Source organism: Neofelis nebulosa, chromosome 6, assembly GCF_028018385.1.
Source record: "Neofelis nebulosa isolate mNeoNeb1 chromosome 6, mNeoNeb1.pri, whole genome shotgun sequence".
Classification (NCBI taxonomy): Eukaryota; Metazoa; Chordata; class Mammalia; order Carnivora; family Felidae; genus Neofelis; species Neofelis nebulosa.
In genome coordinates this window covers 120,627,175-120,650,847 of record NC_080787.1, presented here as the reverse complement: position 1 = coordinate 120,650,847, position 23,673 = coordinate 120,627,175, and the positions used below count along the sequence as shown (strand labels likewise).

The 23,673-nt window shown below is 38.7% G+C and overlaps 1 protein-coding gene across 1 annotated transcript in view; it reads left to right on the top strand.

The window, feature by feature from the left end:
- ARHGAP18 (Rho GTPase activating protein 18) overlaps positions 1-23,673 on the top strand; it is a 124,515-nt gene that overhangs the window by 85,695 nt on the left and 15,147 nt on the right. Inside the window, exons 6-12 of the mRNA XM_058735220.1 lie at positions 960-1,125; positions 3,719-3,810; positions 8,333-8,410; positions 12,078-12,237; positions 14,372-14,454; positions 19,844-20,050; positions 20,839-20,979. Of these exons, the coding sequence (XP_058591203.1) occupies positions 960-1,125; positions 3,719-3,810; positions 8,333-8,410; positions 12,078-12,237; positions 14,372-14,454; positions 19,844-20,050; positions 20,839-20,979 (927 nt within the window). The remainder of the gene's footprint in view (positions 1-959; positions 1,126-3,718; positions 3,811-8,332; positions 8,411-12,077; positions 12,238-14,371; positions 14,455-19,843; positions 20,051-20,838; positions 20,980-23,673) is intronic.

Here is a 23,673-nt window from a genome sequence, read left to right as displayed (position 1 = left end):
GCAGGAAACAACAAAACACCACTTACTTGCCTGTGATAGTAGTATCTCTAAGTCTCAGTTGATTTATTCAGTGGTGAAGGTAATAATGATAGGGACAATATAAAGGTGCTTGGGAAGTGCCAGGCATTTAAAAGCCACCACAGCCCACTGAACTAGGTGGCCTTCTTCCCCTCCTTCTCTCCTTTTCCCCTCCTTCTCTCCTTTTCCCCTCTACCTGTTCTCTTTTTCTTCCTCTCCCCTCTACCTATGTCCTCCTCCTTCGTCCTGCCTCCTCTCCCCTCCTCCTCCCCACTGTCCTCCCCTTCTGCCGTTTTCAGAAACCGTGGTTAAGCAGTTGCCAGATTGTTAGTGGCTAGTCAGTAGCTAGATGAGTGGAGTCATTCTGGCTTTAACGTCCATGCTGTTAGTATCCCTTCTGCTCTCCCTGTCACCCCAGTGCTCTACAGCCCTTCTGTACCTACCTTATCTGGGTTTTTATCACAATATTTTTATATGTATTATAAATATTATTTATTTCACATCATTATACCTATAATACACATGACAGAATGTAGGTAAAGGGTACCTCGTACATTGTAAGCACTCACTCATGGCTCTATTCCTCTTTCTCTTCCTCCTCCTCCTACTCATGGTTGGTCTTCTAATCTTCCTTGGTTCTTGAAAGTCAATAACTAGAGTTCTTTTTCAGTTTTACCATCTCTTTTGTCCTCTTTGCCACGAGGATTAGTACTCCTAGTACATAGTCTGGTCGCATCGTCTGTCGTACCTCACATACTGACTCGCTATAGGTTTGAGGACCATCCTCATGACAAGATGGCTCTTCATCCTGACTATAGAAATTCTGCCATAGCTTTCATTGTCACTACTTTGAGTATAGCTTCTTTGTATAGTTACAGTTTAGTCGTCTTTGACTACAAGGGCTAGATATTATAAACCTTTATTAATGGTACTTATTTTAGAATTTCAGACTGCCAAAAGACAAAACGGGTACCACCAGGATTGGTGACCTGGCACCCCAGGACATGAAGAAAGTTTGCCATTTAGCCCTAATTGAGCTGACTGCCCTCTACGATGTATTGGGTGTTGAACTGAAGCAACAAAAAGCTGTGAAAATCAAAACAAAAGGTAATTTTGAAATAGAGAACAGTTAGATTTACTTCAGAAGTAGCAAAGATGAGCTTTTGAGTGGTATTCTTAGAGGGGGAAACATCTACAAAGTAAACTGACACTTGAATACGTCTGAAGTTCAGATTCTAAAACGTTGTTTTCAAAAATCTTGAAACTTGATAAACATACACCGTTCTCCCGGCCTATAGAAAATAAAGAGGTAATAAAATACTTAATTACCTTTGAAGGAAATCCTAAGTTAAGGAATCTTTCTGCAAATGTTCTTCCCTTTGAAAATAGTATGTTTAAAAAGTACATTGGGTACATAAACTACTTTATTTCCAAAATCAGATCTTGAAAAATAACTTGAAGGTAGTTGATCGATTGCTTTTGCTTATTTATTTGATGGGAAATACATAGGGTGGTTAGTAGCCTGTCTCTTTGCTCATTTACATTCTACTTTTAACTATTTTGTAAAAAACATTCTTCGCTTAATATTAAGAAAATAATGCCATTGTGGCCATAACACAACCAAACTATACTCATCGTGGGTATGTGTTTTTCTTTTGTAAGCAACTTGCTTTACCCATTATATAAACAGACTTTATTTTTTATGATATGATAGAGAACAGACATCTTCTCAATTCTTGGTCTGGAAATCCAGATAATTCTCTATTGACAAAGTTTAACTGTTTAGGAATCTCTGACCTCTTCTTTAAGTGCTCCCTTAAAGAGATACCAAGAATTAGGATTATTGAGTTACTATGGTAACATTAATAAAGACACGTATTTCCCTGATTTAAGTTTTAGAGGCAGTTTATCTGTAGGAATGAAGTATATCTACCCTCAAGGTCCTTTCTCCCATGCTGGGCCCCAGAAGACCTCATTCTGTGCTCAGTTCCTCTGAGTGTTTTAGCTTAAGGCTTGAGATGGTGAATTTCTGAGTTAAATGGTGCTTCTGATTTTCCACAAGTCCATTATAGATAATGAAAGACTTTAGTTGTTTTTTCAGAAACTTGTCACAAAGCCTTTTCCAACTATAAAATAGAAATATAATTTAAATAGCTGTGAGTCAGTACTCAGGACTTTTAAAATGGCTTAGAGAAGCTTTTTTATGTTTGAGAATTGCTTTCTAACAGAGAGAGAAATAATAAGCCATTCGCATTAAGAGCATTAACTATTAACAGAATAGATTTTCTTTCTGTTTCTTAAATATTTTTGTATCTTATCTAATAGATTTATCTCCCAAACTGGACTCCTGACATTTTTGAAGATTACATTTTTTTCTTAATTCCTAAACTAGAAATTATTTTTTGGGTTACTGGTATTCTTTTGAGTGGCATCTCTATAGAGAGTCAGTTTTCAGTGTCCTCATTCCACAGTACAACCCCCCCCCCCCCTTTCCTTGTTCACAAATGATTTATATCTCCCCTGATGATGTGTGTCACACTTCTGTGCTAACTGTACATTCAGTGATGGGGGTGGGGTAGGAGGTGCTAGGCAGAAGTTATGCTCACACCAGACTGAATGCATATGATTTTAATTTAGAGAAATTATAAATTGTTGCCTTTCTTTTTTTTTTTTTTTTTTTTTAATTTTTTTTTTTCAACGTTTTTTATTTATTTTTGGGACAGAGAGAGACATAGCATGAACGGGGGAGGGGCAGAGAGAGAGGGAGACACAGAACCGGAAACAGGCTCCAGGCTCCGAGCCATCAGCCCAGAGCCTGACGCGGGGCTCGAACTCACGGACCGCGAGATCGTGACCTGGCTGAAGTCGGACGCTTAACCGACTGCGCCACCCAGGCGCCCCTAAATTGTTGCCTTTCATTTCGTGGGGAGTTATTCCCAAATATATAAAACTATGAATTTCAATTTAAGACTACCAAATATCTATATTTTCCAAAGAAAAGCATTTGTAGAACAAGATCATAATGTTGGCTGATTTCTCAAAAAGCAAGAATTTATATTTTTCTGTATTGTAGGATGTTAGATGTCAATTAAGTATGAAAGAGTTGAGTAATGTTTGCCTTAACCAGAACTTTTGATTACCTTTAGTAAATTATTTGCATATTTTACATACTCCTATAGCACTATTTCTCTTATCTGGTAGTTTACACTTTTCTAATTATTATTTTTTTAATGTTTGTCTATTTTGAGAGAGAAAGAGAACACGTGCGCACATGCGTGCCCGAGTAGGGGAGGGGTGGAGAGAGAGGGAGAGAGTCCCAAGCAGGCTGCGTGCTGTCAGCATGAGGCTGTCACAGGGCTCAATCTCCTGAACCGCGAGATCATAACCTGAGCCGAAATCAAGAGTCGGATGCTTAACGGACTGACCCACCCAGGCATCCCTATAGCTTTCTAATTATGTTAATGATTATTTGCAATCATTTGCTTAGTTGTCTTTCCTTGTTAGATTCCTATATAAGACAGGGTCAAGATTTTCTTATTGAGATGTGTATACGTAATGGCTAGGTAATGTCATTCACTTAGAAGTCCTCAATAAATAGTTGTGTGTTTGAATGACTACATCAGAAATCTGTTGACGTAATATTTTTGCATTAATATTTTGTAGATTGACGGAAATTAAGAAATTTTATTTTTTGTTGCAGATTCTGGTCTTTTTTGTATTCCATTGACACTATTGTTAGAACAAGATCAGAGGAAAGTACCAGGAACTCGAATACCCTTGATATTTCAAAAAGTAAGTAAGCCTACATGGGTCAGCATAGAGAGAACATACTCGAACTAATAGAAGTTTTTTTCCTTGGCATTCATAATATTATAATCTCATTTTCCAATTGATGTGCTCTTTTATTTTGTACTTTGATTTTTCTATTCAGGAAACAAATTTGTTTCAAGGGCTCATAATTTTTATTTCATGGTGATGTTTTCTGTGTTATTACTATAACTGTGATTACCTGGCATCATTTTCCTGTCTTATATTAGCTAGCTTGGTATAATTGAGATTTCAATTCTATAATACACAGGAGTGGGAACTGCTTATAAGTTTCTAGGGAATTGTATCCTCATGAATATTTCATGCCTGTATGTATTTCCCAAGCTTTCCTATTTACAGTGAGGATGTCCAATTTAATTTACTAGTGACTACTTCCAAAGTAGGCAAAGAAACCATAAAGTAGAATTAGAAAGTGATTGCTAAACTATCAAGTCACCGGTATGATCCACGCTCAATTATTCATAAGGGGAGGATCTATGGCAATATAAAAATTTCAGTCTAATCTCTGAGCCATCATTGTTCAGAAACCCAGATTCTAGGTGATAAAAGCCAGGAATGCTACAGCAAGGAAGGTAGGTCAGATCAGTTATGGACTACCCAAGCTGTAGATTTTTTCCAGCACATCACAATTTCTGAAAGCTCTGGGGAGAGCAAGAGTGGCAGCGGGAACTTTCACAATTGGCTGGCTCAACAAACTCATTCAGTAATAAAGCTTAGTCTCCTTGGCACGGATTCTTCTGCTCTTCCAAACCAGTCATTAGCCGTCTTAGCTACTAACCTCTGATTGCGTTATTCCTCATGTTCACCATTACACCCAAACCTGTATCTCATTGTTTCTCCTAATGATCTTTGCTCCACGCCGTGTGTTCTACTCATCAGCCTCTGCCAGTCCCTGCCTGTAGACCTTGTATCTGTGTGGATAGTTGTCAACCGTGCCTGTGATTAGCTGGAGATGCTAACAAATGTGGGCCATGTATTCACATCAGTTTAAGTAAAAGGTGCACGTTACCGCCACAGATGACTGTATGGAGCAAGGATCTCAGCAGCATCCTTTCCAAGTGGATACGGGTTCTCCAGAGAAACAGAACTGATAAGGTGTTGTGTGTGTATGCATGTTTGTACAGAGAGATTTCTTTTAAAGAATTGGCTTATGGCATTGTGGGAACGGCACATCTGAAATAGAGCAGTCCAGAGTCTGGAAACTTGGCCAGAGGTGATAATGGGAGCGTTGAGCCCAAAACCTGCAGGTTGGAAACTCCTGTAGGCTTTCCATGTTGTTGTCTTGAGGCAGGATTGCCTCTTCTTTGGGAAACCTCAGTCTTTACTGCTGAGGCTGCCAACTGACTGGATGAAGCCCACCCACGTTATGTAGAGTCATTTGCTTTACTCAGAATGTACTGATTTAAGTGTTAATCACATCGTAAAAAAAATACCTTCACAGTAACATCTAGGCTGGTGTTTGACCAAATAACCAATGATGAGTCACACTGGACTTTTATCAAATTCACCATCATACTAGTGAAGAGTAAGCTTTGGTTCCCCGCAGAAATTCGGAAATTGTCTCCTGATCAGGCTGAGGATTGAATGCAGTCCCCTGTGATTTTCTCTTGGAATTGTTTTCTCATTTATTATTTTACATTTCTGTCACTCATTTCAACATTCTGAAGACTCAGGCTGCCAACCAGTTTGAAGTTTTTAGATAATAGCCTTAAAGTCTTTTTGTTCACATAAAAAATAAGGGTATAAAGAGTTTACTCTTAGATAAAACTCCTCTACTTGCATCCCCTCTGAATTATAAGCACAAAAAATACAGTCATCTGTCACTGAAAAATATTTTTTGAGTGATCAACTCTCACCCCAATTAGGTATTTCCTCCATTTTGTACAAAGGAAAGAATTGGAAGTCACTGATTTGCAAAAAAAGATTTATTACCAATTTTTAGAGGATTATACTTTTTTATTTATTAAGAATTATACCCCAAAAAGGGCTTTAACAAAGCTTAGCTAATATCTGTGAATCATATCTGTTGTTTTCTTGTTAGTTTTGTTTTGTTTTTGCTCAGAGACACATTGTTTAAACTGTAGTCTCGGAAAGAGGGAAATAGAAATATTCTTAATTTTTATCTATAGAAAAATTCTGACAAACTGGCAAATTCTCACTGTCACAGGAATCTGCCAAATCAAAGATACTTTGTGTCAAAAACTTCTGACTTCATTTTCAATTCATAAATTTGTGTAAGTATGTAATCCCTCTTGGGAAATAGTATGAACATTATTGATAAATTATGTAATGTCTCTTGTAGGATAAATTACTAAAAAGCAGCCTGATTAAAATATAGATCAATATAGTTATTTTTCATTTTTAAGTCTTGGAAGTAAAAGTGCTATAGAATATTATTTATATTTTGATAATGCTATATAATGTGGTAGCTAAAAAGTTATTTTTTAAAAAATGTTTAATGTTTATTTTTGAGAGAGAGAGCGTGAGCAGGAAAGGGGCAGAGAGAGAAGAAGACACAGAATTCTAAGCAGGCTGCAAGCTCTGAGCTGTCAGCACGGAGCCCGACGTGGGGCTCGAGCTCACAGAGTGTGAGATCATGACCTGAGCTGAAGTCGGATGCTTAACTGACTGAGCACCCAGGTGCCCCATAAAAATGTTACTTTTAAAGAGAGAAATATGAAAAAAACACATGGCATTCTTTGAGGCAATATATATGCATATCTCTATTGAATGCTGCTCTTTCACATTAGAGAATAATGAAAACTTAAATATAAAAATTCAAGACTTATTGTCAATTATTTAGAAATTATCCATTTTTCCTGTGTATTTAATGAAAATGGAAGGCATATATTACTGCTAGGAACTAATTTGCTGTAGCAGCTAGCACAGAATTTTATTTTTTGCCACTAGAACATTTTAAACATTTTAGAAGATGAAATAAAAATGAAAATTGCTTGAACAGTGAATAAATTTTGCATGGTCTTATTTGATAAATTTGGTTTTAAATCCTTTATTGAATAATGCCCTTCTCATCTGAGATAATTCATGTAAAGGTTTGCTGTGGGTTTACTATCTAACGTAATTGAAAAATGTGATCTTGGAAAACATTCCAGTTGAATTTTTAAAAATCGTGTACTGCTTTGACTGGTCAAGGATGGTTCTTTCTTCAGCTGATAATAAATCCTTAGGAGAATTTCGAGACTACTCTTTGCTTTATTCTTACGTGACTCCCCCAAGATCAGTGCATTCTTTGGCCATAATCCAGGGATTGAAGAAGTGAGGTCATTAAAGAAAAATTACCTCTCTTCCAGTGTCTACACAGTACAATATATCTGATTTCAGGACATCTAGACAAAGGTCAGGAGACCTCATTTTATGATATCATGCTTTGCTCCTAGTAGACACTTGTATAAGCAAGGGAGAAGCAGTAAGCTTCGTGCCGTTTATAAAGCCTTGGTAAATCATTAAAGGAGGTTTCTCTGGGGGGAAAAAAAGGATAAAAATTTACATTCTTTGGCACTCTGGAAGATTTTATTTATGTCTTAGGGTGTGCAGAGAGATTTTAGTAAGTTTGGGGATGAGTGAAGAGTAGGTCTGTCTTTTGTGAAGTTATAAGACTTGTGAAAAGGGGTGGGTGGTAGGAAGGAAAACCTGTCTGATACTAGTAATTGCCTTATATTTAACCTGAGGACAAGGAAATGGATTTCCTTAAAATAGCAGAGTACCCCCTATAAAGCCTTTGGGCACTGCCCAGGGAATACGTATTTCAATTGGAAGATCACTCTGCCAAGGAACTAAGCACTTTTTTTTTTAAATCATCTTCCTAAGCTTCCAACAGTATGCCATTGTAATTTCTCCATTTGCCTTAATCTTGTAGGTTTTGGCATTATTTAAAAAAAAATCTTTGTTACTTTAATGCGGTTCTGGAGACAGACCTGTATGTATTCACTGGGTATCAGGTACGATTTAAAAACCCTATACAAGAACTGTTTTTTACTTAGGTTTACCACCAAAAGCTTAAAAGCTTAAAAATGAATATTCACAAACAGTTTTTTTTTTTCTTCATACCATAAATAATTATTTCAAACAAACCAAAAATGAGATGTAAATGTGCAAGTACTGGAATTTCCTAGATTTATTTGATTGCAGAACATACATTTCTGGAAAAGTGGAAGAAATGGATGGTCTCAGTTGCTTTTAAACAATGAACATCTTCAGTCTCCATTTGTTTAGGGTATGACAGCTGTTGTGTGAAATTATACACTGCTGTAATAAAGGAGAATAAAACCCAACTTTTTCTAATTTGTAAGTAAAGTTTTGGGGCTTCACTGGTTTGCAGGGTAGGGCTAGCGCCATAGCATTCAAAACTTGGTGAAATCCAGTTTACACATCAGCTTGCATGTATTTATATGTGAAGCAGATCTTAAATTTGGAATTGTACCTCTCAAGAATACCCAAGTCAGAATGTTCTTCTGTTTCTACACAGCTGATTTCTCGGATTGAAGAGGGAGGCTTGGAAACTGAAGGTCTCTTAAGAATACCCGGAGCTGCCATTAGGATCAAGGTGATCTCTGAGTTCCACCAATGTTGTTTAATTCTGCTTTGCCATTTTACTTTTAAATGCTTTAAATGTATGTTTATTTTTGAGGGGGGCGGGGAGGAGCTGAGAAAGAGGGAGACCCAGAATCCAAAGCAGGCTCCGGGCTCTAAGCTGTCAGCACAGACAGCTTTGGCCCTTTAAAAGGTAACTTGTCTTCCCCACCCCTTCTTCCCATGTATAACGATAAAACCGCTTAATTTTTTTTAAGTTTATTTATTCATATTGAGAGAGAGAGAGCTTGAGCAGTGGAGGGACGAAAAGGAAGGGAGACAGAGAATCCCAAGCAGGCTCCACGCTGTCAGTGCAGAGCCTGACTTGGGACTCGATCCCACAAACCGTAAGATCGGGACCTAAGCTGAAACCAGGGGTAGGATGCTTAACTGACTGAGCCACCCAGGTGACCCTTCACATTCAGTTTGTATTTAGTTTTCTGTTTTCTGAACATTCAGTTTATATTTGGTTTTATGTAGTCTCTGCTGATTTTTATAGGTTTTGATTTCTCTTCAGAATCACATTAGCTGTAATAATACCATGATAAATAAAGAAGCAAATGATTTTAATGTCTTTGCCGTGCAAGCCTAGAATAGGCACAAAAGCATAACAAGCAAAAAGACACGAGTAGTTTCATCCTTCTCAGGAAAAGAGAACATGATGTGTCAAAGTATCAATAGGGGGACTGGTGGTGGATTTAGTCAGCATGAGTAATAGCAATTGAAAAAAGTCAGGATGGGCGCCTGAGTGGCCCAGTCGGTTAAGCATCCCACTTCGGCTTAGGTCATGATCTCATGGTTCGTGGGTTCGAGCCCCGCGTCAGGCTCCTTGCTAACAGCTCAGGTTCTGTGTCTCCCTCTCTCTCTCCTTTCCTCCTTGTGCTCTCTGTCTCTGTCCCCCTCCCCGACTTGTGCATGCTCTCTCTCTCTCTCTCTCTCTCAAAAATAAAATAAACGTAAAAAAAAGATTAAAAAGTCAGGATGATAAACTCCAGCAGGGGAGCAGAGTAGGAGACATGACAATAGTCCCCATACAGGAGTCTTTGGGAGCTGACAGAATGAGACTCTGCCCCACCGCTATCCTGACTTTCATACTTCCTGTCTCACTGGATGCCAGGTAGCCCAAGCCTGGCTTGTGAAAGAGAGGAGGTGATTCCCAGACTTGCCCTTCCTCCCTCCCCCTGTCACCTTTTCTGGCAAGATGGCATTTTGTTCCCACTCTCTTGGGATGCTGTGTATCTTCCGCCTTTCTCCCTGTCCCCCAGCTCCTGCTCTGGGGATAAAGCATCCAGTAAATGCATAGTAAAGATGGACTCACCCTGCAGATGAGGCATAGTACATGAGCGTCCCAGGGGAATTGCATTTTACAGGGGCCTCATGCTTGAAATTGTGGCTCTATCTGGGAAACGTGTCTAGGAAGAGGTTTTGGTTAGCAGCCACTCGCAGTCTCCTCTCCCTCGCCTCCAAAGTCAGCTTTGGCTCTCACCTGAGAAGAGCACAAGTCTTCCAGAATTTGCAAATCCAAGAGAAAACAGGATAGGGAGAAGAGAGATTTTCTCTTCGTTTCCTCAAGACCTATTCTATCGGACATTTTTAGAACTGAATCAGGGAGAAACGACTCTTGGTGGGCGCACGTGCTCTTTGCCTGTGACTGAGGCTGTGGGACTGCCAGGACTGGAATTAGTATCCATACCTTGCACGGTTCACATCATCTGCTTATTTTGATAAGCTTCCTCAATGTAGGATGCTAGTTTCGGCCTACTTGGCTCTTACTGCATAGGGTGATCTCAGTTTAATCAGATTCGAGTAACCTGATACGTATACCCTGCTCAAAAATTTCATTCAGCTTGTGTCCCGTGGGTTTGGTGTCTGGTTCACAGAAGTCCCTGAAACTGCTTTGGGGTCCGTGTAAGTTTGATTAGGTGCCATTGTTTGTTTGTTTGTTTGTTTGTTTGTTTTTTTATACCAACAGTCAAACATGGATAGTGTGTGTGATTCTGAGATAAGTTCTGTTGAGAAGGACGTCCTCTTACAGAGAAAGAATCCCTCAGAAACAGGTAGCATGACTTCAGATTACCCACATCGGCAAGAATACCACTTCTCAGTTCACTAATTAGCACAATGTGATGGCCAACTCCTAAGAGTTGTAAACACATTTCCTTGAGTATAGGGTAGTGAACAGAATGCATGTTTTACATTTTTGACTGGAGGGCTGGCAGACCAGCTCTTAGAAATGTAATTTCTAAGAAGGTCAATTAAGTGGATTCATTTGGCTCAACTCTTCAACCCAGCCTATTGTCACATCCCAAATTATGCAGCAGCTGGTCCATTATAAATAATTTAAAGATAATATGCAAAGTTTTTGGTTGTCTTTCTCCCCAGCCCCACCAAATTCTTTATACTCTTCTGCCTATTCCCCTCAGTCCTCCCCCTCTCCTTTTTCCTCTCCCTTCCCCCTCCCCCTCTCCTACTTCCCTCTCCCTCTTCCTTACTTCTTCTCTCCTTCCCTCCTTCCCTTCCTTTCTCCCTTTGCCTCTCTTTCCCCTCCTCCCCATTTCTAGGCTCACCTTTATGTATTTCACCAATTACAAAAATAAGTAGAGGGCAGAGTTGTGTTGAGAAGAGAAAGCGGACTAAATTCACCTCGCAAGAAAAATGAAGAATATTCTTTGGGAGAACAGTTTAAAATAATCAAGGACGTGACAGAAACTTGGAAGGATTTCCAACATAATAAGATTTATGCCACAGTGAAATGCATGTAGAAAATAGTGATTATGAAACTAAATTGATTACTAATAATTTGGCAAATCTTATGGAGTCCTTGAGGTAAATGAACTTGGTATTTCTAATTTTGCATGGACTCCGACTGTTTTCCACAGCTAACAGCAGGATGGCTGTGTCACTTACGGCTTACCATAAGTAAGCCAATATACCAAGACAGGTATATTGATGTATTTTCAGGCCTCATTTGCTGTAGAATTTGGTTTTCCATTTCCCAGAGGTGACTAATCAGAGGTAGCCTTCTGCTTACAGCCCCAAGATTGATTATGTATTTTGTGATGTAATGTACTTCTAAATAATTTAAAACAGACTTGATAAAAATGAGTTTTTAAAAATTGAGTGAAAAATTAATGTAAAGCCCCCCAGATGGAAAGACTATTTCCACTAATCTTTTTTTTTTTTTTTTTAATAAAAAAAATTTTTAATGTTTAGTTTTGGGAAAAAGAGAGTTCATATGAATGGGGAGCGGCAGAGATAACAGAGGATCCGAAGTGGGCTCCACGCTGACAGCAGAGAGCCCGTTGGGGGGGCTCGAACTCCCGAACTTGCGATCATGACCTGAGCCACCCAGGTGCCCCTTAACTAATCTTTTAATTAAACCTTTACTGCTTAGGGTCTGTTGCATATCCAGGAGAATGTATACAATTTTTGGATTTTGGGGGCCATGGGTATAATGTTTCATTGGAAAAGTATGCTTGGCGGAGTAGTATTTTTCTGAGTGACAGAGAAGTACTTTCAGATTCTTTCGAGAGAGTACAATCTCTTGTAAAGTGGGAAGTGGATCACGCTTTCAGCAGGAAAAAAAAAATACACTTACTGTAGCTTTTTTTTTTTTTTCTTCTTCTTCTTCTGCCTTTCAGAATCTTTGCCAAGAACTAGAAGCAAAGTTTTACGAAGGGACGTTTAATTGGGAAAGTGTCAAGCAGCATGACGCGGCCAGCCTGCTGAAGCTGTTCATCCGGGAGCTGCCCCAGCCGCTGCTGAGTGTAGAGTATCTGAAAGCCTTTCAAGCTGTCCAGAGTAAGTGCCATCTCTCTCTAGAGCAGTCCTTGTCCTGCTGCCATCCATATTAATTGTTTTAATGACATTTTGCATCCCAAAGGATGTAACCAGATATATTTGGGTAGACAAATTGACTCACTGTCAACGGATGCTTGAATGCCACACATTGTTTTCCTTTTCCTTTAGAAATACACGTCTCTGAGTAAACGGTTAACAGAATGTTCTCTTCAGGTACAGATTAATTGCATGCCCATCAAGCAATACAACATATTTTCTCGTTAAAACCTGGAACTTCACATTTCTTTTATAATAGAACGAGTCACGTAAAATCTGATACATTTTTTTTTTTCTTGCCAAGTGTTAAAAGCAACACTTACTGGAGAAGCTGTGGATTACCAGTTATCATAAAAGCACAGGGAGATGCGGCAGAGTCTGTGATTATTTCCTGAAAAATTAAGTCCAGAAATTGTCATGCAGAAACATGGAACAAATTATTTGGCTGCCTCCCTGATGGAGGGCTGCAAACACCTCCTATCTTGCTGTTTCGTGGTTTTGGGCAAGCTCCAAATTAATGTCTCAAATAGTTCTTGATTCTTTTCCAGTGAATACAGGGATCTTTTAAGGTTTATGTACTGGCATAATTATTCCATTTAGTCCTGGAGGCCATCCGTAAAGGAAAGAAGCCACCACCACGTTCTAATGGCCATATCTTTAACTTCCAAATTGGGACACTTTCGAGAGTGAACAGGGGCCACTGTTGATGATTATGGTGAGCTCCACCAGACCTGTTCGGGGGAGGATTCCAACTTTTTTTTTTTTAATTGAGCTATAATTGACCTATAACATTAGATACAACACAATGGTTTGGTATTTGTATATATTGTAAAATGGTCATTACCGTAAGTCTGATTAACATTCATCACCACGCATAGTCACAGTATTTTTTTTTCTTGTGAGGAGAACTTTTAAGACCTACTCTCTTAGCAACTTTCAAATATGCAATACATTGTTATTAACTGTAGTCGCCATGCTGTACATTATATCGCAGGGGCTTAGCTAGTTTATAACCGCAAGTTTGTGCCTACTGACACCCTTCACCTGTTTTGCCCCCTCACCACCCCCGCCTCTGGCTTGCACCAATTGTTCTTGCTATCTATGAGCTTATTTTTTTTGTTTTTGTTTTGTTTGTTCTTCTAAGATTCCACCTATAAGTGAAATCATATGGTATCTATCTTTGTCGTATTTTACTTCATATAATGTCCTAAAGGTCTGCTCATGTTGTCACAGGTGGCAAGATATTGTTCTTTTTATTTTATGGCTGAATAATTCTGTTATTTTCCAGGCTATTCCTCAAGTGTATAATATTGAGATGATTCTCATGTGTCATTTCATAACATTTCTTCAGAATTTCTAGGGGGAAACATGACCGAAATCCTCATCTGTTTAAAATATTTGTAATGGTTAAGTTATACTATTTTGCATATATTCTTTGGAAATGGATTCAAGCACAAATTTATTCCTGAGGAACAAAATACCAAAATGACTCCAAATATCCCTGAGTATTACTTATATGGGTTAAGGGCTACTAAAAAGTGATAAATATCAATGCTAATAAGGTACCGCTTCAACTCGGTCATTGCTGATTGGTTTTCTCATTCGTTCCATGGATGTATGGTGACCACTTACTGTGTTTCGGGCTCAGTTTTTCATATTCCTTTTGGAATTGATGGACTCTTCCCATGTAATGTGTTCACTCACCAGTAAAGAAACAAACTTCAGTGTTACAGATGCATCTTGACACCTTACCACGGAAGGTCCCACTTTCTGTGTCTCTTTGTTGGGGAGTGATTATCACGCAGAAGTTAAGATGATTTCCAAAGCGCTGTTGTATGTCTGCAAACATAAGGCCGCTCATCATACGATCACAGTTGGAAGTGAGCATTCCGAGGGAGAGGGAAACTCTAAAGCAGCAGCTGTTTCTCCTGATCTCTCTCAAACACACTCTCAAGAATGCTCGCTGCTCAGTTGTTGTGTCTTACATTTCACAGTAATGTTTATGCCAAATAACTTTTTTCTTACAAAATGCAAAAAAGGAAGTAAAAAAAAATGTTGGGTAAAGAAAAGAGTTTAGATTTATTTAATCTGTTTGCAGATCTTCCAACCAAGAGGCAACAACTACAGGCTTTGAACCTTCTCGTCATCCTCCTGCCCGATGCAAACAGAGACACCCTGAAGGTCAGCAGATTCGTTTACATTAAATACCCCTCAGAACTGGGCGCCTGGGTGGCTCAGTTGGCTAAGCGTCCAACTTTAGCTCAGGTCATGATCTCACGATTCCATTCGTGAGTTCGAGTCCCGCTTTAGGCTCTGTGCTGACAGTTTGGAGCCTGGAGCCTGCTTCGGATTCTGTGTTTCCCTCCCTCTGCCCCTGCCCCTGCCCCGCTGGCACACTCTCTATCTCTCTCCCCTCTTTCTCCTCCTCTCTCTCCCCACCTCAAATATTAAAATTAATATCCCTCAGAACTAAGCAAAATAATTTCTCGTTATTTGTGGCAAAACAATGTGATGTTTTCATGGAAACATTCCTAGTAGTCTATGAAGAAAAGACCGATTTTTTAAGGATAGATGGTGGAAGTTTTTAACTCTTTATTAATGTATTTAGTAGGTTAGTCATATTAACAGTATTATCAGGTGTTGAATTTTTGCTCTAACCCTTCTACAAAACCAATGAGTGAGGTTTCATTTTTTTTGTAATAGAAACATGGGTGCCTTGGGGTTTTTCCTTTTTATTTTTCTACCTTTTCCATATTTTATTTAACGAGTGTGCAGTAATTTGAAAAATGAATGTTTAAAAAGAAAGTAAGACTCATCAAGCATAACCTGTTGGCTAAAGATGTTATATTGTTTGTGGTTCTAAGCAATAGAGTTTGAAATAAGTCATAATGATTTTGAAATGTTTGCTTAACCAAAAGATCAACTCAAACCAATTCTAGTTATTCCTCTAAGGACTTACCCTGAGTTTCTGATGTACATCATCATTTCAAATTGATTTGGTCTATATGATTTAATACCATTTATTATAAACATTATCAGGGGCTTTTATAATGATCAGTGGATTGTTCCACATTGATTTATTTTTGTAACAGCAAAATTTTGTAGGGCATTTGTAAAGGTTTAATTATAAACTTACAGAAGAAAGAAACTTTTAAAATATTTTAGAAAGAGTATGTACCCCAAGTTTTGCCATTGTCTTAAAATTTTGGGGGAGGGGGCACCTGGGTGGCTTAGTTGGTTGAGTGTCTGACTCTTGGTTTCAGCTCGGGTCTTATCTCGCAGTTCATGGGTTGGAGCCCCGTGTTAGGTTCTGAACTCACAGTACAGAGCCTGCTTGGGATTCTCTGTCTCCTTCTCCCTGCTCCTCCCCTGCTCACTTGCGCGCACGCGCTCTCTCTCTCTCTCAAGAATAAATAAACTTAAAAAAAATAAAGTAGAATGGGGATAAGATCTATTAAAAAAAAGAAACTTATGTAGATAAGGGTAGAACCCATGCCCCTTTACCTCCTACGTTTCTTTCTACTTAAAGTTACAAAATCGTGCCAAGAAATTTCATGTCAAGAAAACAAAACCAGTAAGTAAATGTTGGAAGTTTTCCTGGACCTCATTGAGACTCCTTGAATAGAAACTAGGTGAATGATAGTTCTTTCATGCCCATGGCATGGATGTTAATACTCAACTTTTCTGGATGGAAGAGTTTATGAGGACTACTGGGGTAAAAACCCTGCCTCTTCTACAGGAGAGCTTCCAAAGAGTTACTCCCTTTACTAAGTCGGGAAAAAAAATCTTCACTGACTGTTACATGCATAACTGAGAAGGCAGCAATGGGTGGGGTTTTGGAAAGGGTTACATTTAAACATTGTGTGACCAGGCTTGCCGTGTACAGGTAGACTGTTGCTGAGATGGGGACATCTGGCTCAGGACAGAGTGGGGACTGAGTTCCAGTTTGCTTATCGGCCTTGGCCTGACACAGGGCTTCAATCGCCTTTCAGAAAGAGAAACTGAACCCATCTTTTTTCTTATTCACATAGAGGTACCTGTCTGTGATGGCTCTGTGAATGACCAGTATAAGGCGGGAATTGAAAAGACGTGATTTAGGGCACCTGGGTGGCTCAGTCAGTTAAGCATCCGACTTCAGCTCAGGTTATGATCTCATGGTTTGTGGGTTTGAGCCCTGTGTCAAGCCCTGTGCTCAGAGCCTGGAGCCTGCTTCGGATTCTGTGCCTCCATCTCTCTGCCCCTCTGCTGCTCTCTTTCTCTCTCTCTCTCTCTCTTTCAAAAATAAATAAACAGGAAAATTAAAGGACATGATTTACTTAAAATATGTCTGCATTCAAATGAGTTCAAATCATTGTGAGAGCAAACGCTTATTCTGGTATGGTTGCTATCGGGCAAGGCTGGTCTTCAACTCAAGTTTGGAATTCGCCTTCAGACTCCCAGGCACACTCTTGAAAATTGTTTGAAAAAAAATTTTTCTTTTAAAAATTTTAGAATATGTTTAATTTTTGCATATAAGGTTATGGGAGCGCAGTTTTGTAAATAAGGTGGGAAATACTTTTTGGGGGATAAAAAGTTGGACAATGAAGGGGCACCTGGGTGTCTCAGTCAGTTAAGAATCCAGCTTCAGCTCAGGTCATGATCTCACGGTTAGTGAGTTTGAGCCCCACATCGGGCTCTGTGCTGACAGCTCAGAGCCTGGAGCCTGCTTCAGATTCATTCATTCATTCATTCTCATTCATTCTCATTCATTCATTCATTCATTCTCTCTCTCTCTCTCTCTCTCTCTCTCTCTCTCTTCCCCTCCCCAGCTCACACTCTGTTCTCTCTGTCTCTCAAAAATGAATAAATGTTAAAAAAAAAAAATTGGAAAATGAAAACAAACCCAGTAAATTTAGTAATTAAGCTTTATTTAAGAGCTTAATTAGCCTTGATGAATGTTTAAAACACAGATTCAAATAATAGAAACACTGAAACAAATAATGCTATATGTACAAGAAAATAAACCACTTACATTTAGTTCTAAGTGAAGGAAAGCTCTATAACAAGGTAATTTCCAGAAGCTTAATGCAAACTTCCCCAATTTTCATGAGCCTCGGGCTGCTCCTTCTGTTGCCATTCAGAGAGATGGGATCCTGTGTATGACCTTTGTGGACTGTTACTATAGCACATGGAGTGGTTTGGAGGCATTACTGTGTCCCAACACCACATCCTACTTTAAGCCTCTTTAAAGAGGTGTCTTTGGGCAAACTGCTTTTTTTGCCTTGAATTATTGTTCATTTGAATCACTGATCATAACTACTTTTGGAGGAATAATGAAAACTGATGTTATCAACAGGGCATCCATGTTAATATAATCATTGGCGTTTATTTAGTTATTTAGTCATTTAGTTAGTTTGAAGAAGTTAACTATACACATCGTCTTGCCCACTCCTGGTAGGCTGGGGAATTCGTATTCCAGTTTTACAAATAAGACTTTAAAGGGCAGAGAGAGCAAAAGTTTACCCCAAAATCACATATGGCTAATAGCTAACTGTGCTGGGGCTCAAGCTGGGTTTTCAAGGAGTAGGTCCAGTGATACTTGTGTAATACCAGACTGGTGACAGATACTTTTTTAAAAAGGGCGGTTCTTGGGGTGCCTGAGTGGCTCAGTCAGTTAAGTGACTGGCTCAGCTCATGATCTCACGATTGGTGAGTTTCAGCACGGAGCCTACTTGCGATTCCCTCTTCCTCTCTCTCTGTCCCTCCCCTGCTTCTGCTCCTTCTCTTCTGTGGCTGAGTGCTGTCTCCCTTTCTCCCTGTCTCTCTCAAAATAAATAAACTTTAAAAAATAATAATAAAAAAAATGAAAAGGACAGTTCTCTTTCAGGTAAAGAGAAAATATATCTGAAGATGAAGTGCTTTCAACAAAGGCGAGGCTAACATTTTATTAATTTCATATCCACATACCCAGAAACACAGCATTCTAGTATCTAATAGTAATAGTTTGAATAATCTTATTGCATATGTGCGCTACAATTAAAGTGGTTTATTACCTAATCTCTATAATTTATGCTCTGTAAAGAAAGAGATATACTGGTACCTGAATAATTATTCTGGTCTCTGGAACAAAATTAAATTTTTTTCCCCAAACCTCACCAATTAATCTTTTGTTCTCATTTGAGAAGGTATTGTTTCTATATAGCCTTATGCTTGGATTACAATTTAACTTTCTGAGCACTATATCAGAAATTAGATACATAAATCTTATTGTTAGGTATTGAGGCTGTGCCTTTAGTTTGTTTCAAAATTTTGAGGTCTATATAGCAGCTTTACTTGATTTAAGATGCATCTGTTAACACAGGCTTCCCCCCCCCCCCGCCCCGCCCAAATCCTGTGAGAGATGAACAAAGTTTTATTGTTATTCTTTTTCCACTTTGGTACAGTTTATTTGACCCTTTACAGATAGGGACTTTAAGCTAAATACGAAAACATGAGTCTTTTAGTACTTAAGACTCCCGAAAGGAAAGCCAAATGGACCTTCTCCAGCATTGGCTAGCTCTATGACCTCTAGCACATTACTTACATTCTCTTACACTTTGTTTGCTCATCTGTAAAATGGGGATAATTACAGCCTCTATCTCCAGTAAGGAGTAAGTGAGGTGATACCGGCGATGTGCTTAAAGCAACCTCTCCCTCACTCAGAAAACATTGAATACTTCTGTAGTTATTATTGTGATTGTTTGAGACCGAAATCAAGGATAAAGGGAAAAGAAGAACTGAAAGGAGGAGGGTGAAGTAAGCTCCTGTGGCCTTTATGGAGGGTAGGCTCAGAGGACACAGGAGTGTTGCCAACAGAGGTGGGAAATGGGTGGCATCACCAACCCGTTGGGGTGAGAAGTTCCTTTTTATTTACACATTCAGTTTTTCAAAACTCTCTTCTCTTTTTGTCTCTCCATTCCCCCTTCTTCCATGTGACAGTCTCCATTCTTTTTAGATTTCATGTCAGCTAGCTATTGAGTACCTTAAAGCCATTCTAAGGGAATATATATATATATACACACACATACATATATATATTGAATAGATTGAATATATATTATATTGAATATATATATTGAATATATTGAATATATATTATATTGACTATATATTATATTGAATATATATATATATTGAATATATACATATATATATTGAATTCCTAAAGATAAAAGCGAAGCTCTTCCTGAAGCAAGTGCATCTTACTATGATATTTTAAATTGCTTTTCAGTGCTCCGTGGCTCTGGTAGGTTCTAGGTCTGATACATCTGCCTCCATTCCTCTCCCAGCTGCCTAGTTCAGATGTGTGTCCTGCCCGCCTCATTCCCCAGGGCCATAGCCCTTGGCAGAAACAAAGCACCACCTCGGACCATCCTGGAGTTCGTTACCCAAATGGGGAACTGTTGATGACAGGCCCATTGGATGTAGCTAGTTGACTGTGGTTATGCACAACTTGTTATTTTTTAACTAAGTAAAAAACCCATATGCTACAGTGCTTTAATCTCTTATCTTCATGAGAACACAAATCTCAAAAGAGCTATTTCTGTTTTAGGCCCTGCTTGAATTTCTCCAAAGAGTTATAGACAATAGAGACAAAAATAAGATGACAACTATGAATGTAGCAATGGTCATGGCCCCAAATCTCTTCATGTGTCACGCACTGGGTTTGAAGTGCAGCGAACAGCGAGAATTTGTAATGGCAGCTGGGACAGCTAATATCATGCACTTATTGATTAAGTATCAAAAACTTCTGTGGACAGTAAGTATATCTCTTTAAGTTCTGATAATGAGTGATGATGTCTAGATTCTAAAGACTTTTTATGGTTGTATTTTCCTTAAAAAGCTAACCAACAGAGGTGATTTCAAGTGCAATTAAAAAAACGTCTATACGCCTGAAATTAATAGAACACTGTAAGTTAACTACACTGAAATTTAAAAAAAAAATGTCCACTTACCAAATCTCCATTTTTAAATGCCAGGATTGGTTCGTTATTTCAATTTGGTAACTTCTAAAATATTTTCTTTTTGCTATTGTAATTTCTGAGAATCATTTGTTCCTAGATTATTGCTAGATAACTCTCAGCATTTATTGGTGAGTTTTTCTTTCCCTTTTAACAAGTGAGGCTGGCTAGTTATTAGAAGGGACTGCAGGTTAGCTAAGGGCTAGGTTGTTGACAGGTGGCCGCTAAAGGGACCAACCATCAAGATGGTGGCCTTTAATGCCAGTCACCTCATGTCAGGCAGTCTCTAATTTTGGCATATGAGGCATAGAAGATAGCCACTATGACCTTGAACTTTACCAAGCCTCTTTCTGAACCTTACTTACACAATGGGAGGTAAATTATTTCATGTGGATGCTGTGTCCTCATAGTGAATGAGAAAGAGATGCATTTTTGCATATTTCATGAAGAGTAAGTGTAAAATGGCATAGTCTTATCAAATAGACAAAACCTTTACTTCTCTCTAAATTTAAAAAATAATTATTTCCATAGTTCAAAATTGTGCCATTTCTTTCTCCTTCCCAAACTTGATTTTATTTCTCCATAGATTCCCAAGTTTATTGTCAACCAAGTGAGAAAGCAAAATACTGAAAATCATAAAAAAGATAAAAAAGCCATGAAGAAACTGCTGAAGAAAATGGCTTATGACCGAGAAAAATATGAAAAGCAAGATAAGAGTACAAACGATGTAAGAAAAACTTGAAGATGTGTATTTATGCAGATTTCAGTATTGTTTTTACTTATCATACAAGAAAAGTGTTTCATATGTTTCTGTAGTATGACTTTCTACATGCTTCCGGGGCCTTGTACTACTTAGAAGGTAAAGGCCTCAATAATGGCAACTGTGTTTCTACTAATGATCAGTATTAACAGTTGCTCAGGTGTTGGTGACTCAGCGTATGAGCTGTTAATGGGAAACAAAGGAAAAGAACAAGAGGAGAATGTCTCAACACCCACCCACCCACACAAAGGACTCTGCAGACTCCAGTTGCCCACTGAATGTGTAATCTCTACTGAGGGAAGAGTCCCTGTTATGAATCACTGATCTTTTGTCTTCAATTTCCTCATCTGTAAAATGGGGAAAAATAACCCAGACAAACAAACAGACCAGTGGTTGGTTATGACCAGGATCCTTCCTGGACTTCAGTAAGTACTTAAAGGCTCTTAATTGGATCCCTGGAAGAATTTGGTGAGATTTATGTTGGAATGAAGAAAATTAAAATGTTCACAAAAGAAATTTCTAAATACGAGCATTTATAAACTGCTGTAAGAATATATTAAGAATTAGGTTTAAGATAAGAAAATATACTACATGAAAACACATTGGAGAAGTGAGTTATCAAAGCTCTAACTTAAGATCATGATGTGAAAGGGTTTCTATTGTTCTGTTTAAGGTGGAGACACCCTGCGCAACCATCACCACCACTGAGGTTACTCAGTTACATGCTGACATCTTGTGGAATAATGTGGAAATGCAATTATCAGCCTTTGATTTTTTTTTTTTGGCTTTGGCCTACTTAGGGATCTAGTAATTGTGAAAAAATATATGTACGTATGTATGTGTATATATATATATTCTATATTTATAGCTCTCACCACTATGAAATAACAATTTTTGGCATTAAGTATTTTTGGTCAAATTTTAAAATATCTTTAAGAACATAAAATTTAATTAAGGGGAATTGTAAACAGTGTTCAATTTTTTTTGTGGGGGGGGGAGGCTTGATCTTATAGATTAGAAAGGGTTTTTGACATTTCATTTTTGTTTAATTGAGAACATTTACTCTAACACTATTACAAATATGTGAATATCATTTTGCTTTGTAGCTCTGCTTATTCATATTAACTCAGGTGACTTCATAGCCCTTTTTTGTAAGGTGGTTATAATGTGATTCTCTGAGGTACGTTATATATCCAAGAAAGCATTTATGCTGTACCTTTTACATAATCTTTAGGGGCACCTGTGTGGCTCAGTCAGTTGAGCATCCAACTTCAGCTCAGGTCATGATCTTGCAGTTTGTGAATTTGAGCCCCACACTGGACTCACTGCTGTCAGACTGTCAGTGCAGAGCCCGCTTCAGATCCTCTGTCCCCTTCTCTCTGCCCCTTCTAAAGCTTGTGCTTTCCCAAACATAAATATTTTTAAAAAAACTAAATCTTTAGATAAAAATTTAAAAGTTGTGTTTTGGAGATGAAACGTTTACATGATTTTGTTATTTACAAAGGATTTGTGTTAACTTGGATTTCTTTAGTTTGTATGTTGAGTTAATTAGTTGAGAGTTGGTCTGAGAGTTATCTCTGTACTCGTTAGAAGCCAATTGTCATTTTAAAACTTAGGATTTAAATCTTCGTTTTATCATGTATTAGCTGTTAGTCTTTGTGAGTTTTTGTTTTCTGAGAAATTCAGTGGTTCTTCTAATAAAATGCCTCCTTAGTACCAAGGAAGTGGTTTACATCTTTAGGAATTTGAATTTATCCTGAGTGAAATGGGGTCATTGTAGGGTTTTAGCAAAGGCTTGAAAATCTATGTTTTAAAATGTTCCCTTGGTGGGGGGCGGTGCATGGGTGCCTCAGTCAGTTGAGCATCCAACCCTTGATTTTGGCTCAGGTCATGATCCTGGGTTCCTAGGATTGAGCCCCGGGTTGGGCTATGTTTTGAGTGTGGAGCCTCCTTGAGATATATATTCTCTCTCTCTCTCTCTCTCTCTCTCTCTCTCTCTCTCTCTCTCTCCCTCTCTCTCCCTCTCTCTCCCTCTCTCTCTCTCTCTCCCTCTCTCTCTCCCTCTCTCTCTCTCCCTCTCTCTCTCCCTCTCTCTCTCCCTCTCTCTCTCCCTCTCTCCGTCTCTGTCTCCGTCTCCGTCTCCGTCTCCCTCTGCCTCCCTCTGTCCCACACCTGCTTGTACACTTTCCCTCTCTTTTCCAAATTAAGAAAAAATCTATTTTAAAAATAATAACTAAAAAATAAATGTTCCCTTGGATGATTGTGTTGAGAATAGACTATAGGAGAGTCAGCAGAGATGGGGAGAGGATCACATCTTAATCCAAGTGAGACACCAGGATATTAGTCCTGGAGAGGAAGTGGTCAGATTCTGTGTTTTTTGAAGTTAGATCCATTGGAATTTCTTCAAGTTTAAATGATAAGAGTTGTAGGAAAAGGAAGTAAAAGATGACTGCAAGGTTTTGGCTTGAGAAATTGGAAGGCTGGAATTGTCCTCTTGATGGGGGGATCACAGTTTTCAGTCTGGGTGTGTTGAGTGTAAGGTGTGTATTAGATAAATAAGGAGGAATGTTTGGGTGTGTTTAGTGGGAAGGTTAGGGCATACTGGCCAGTGAGGTGCATGGAGAGCAGGGGCAGAAGGAAGGCCAGGATCCGTCACTAGGG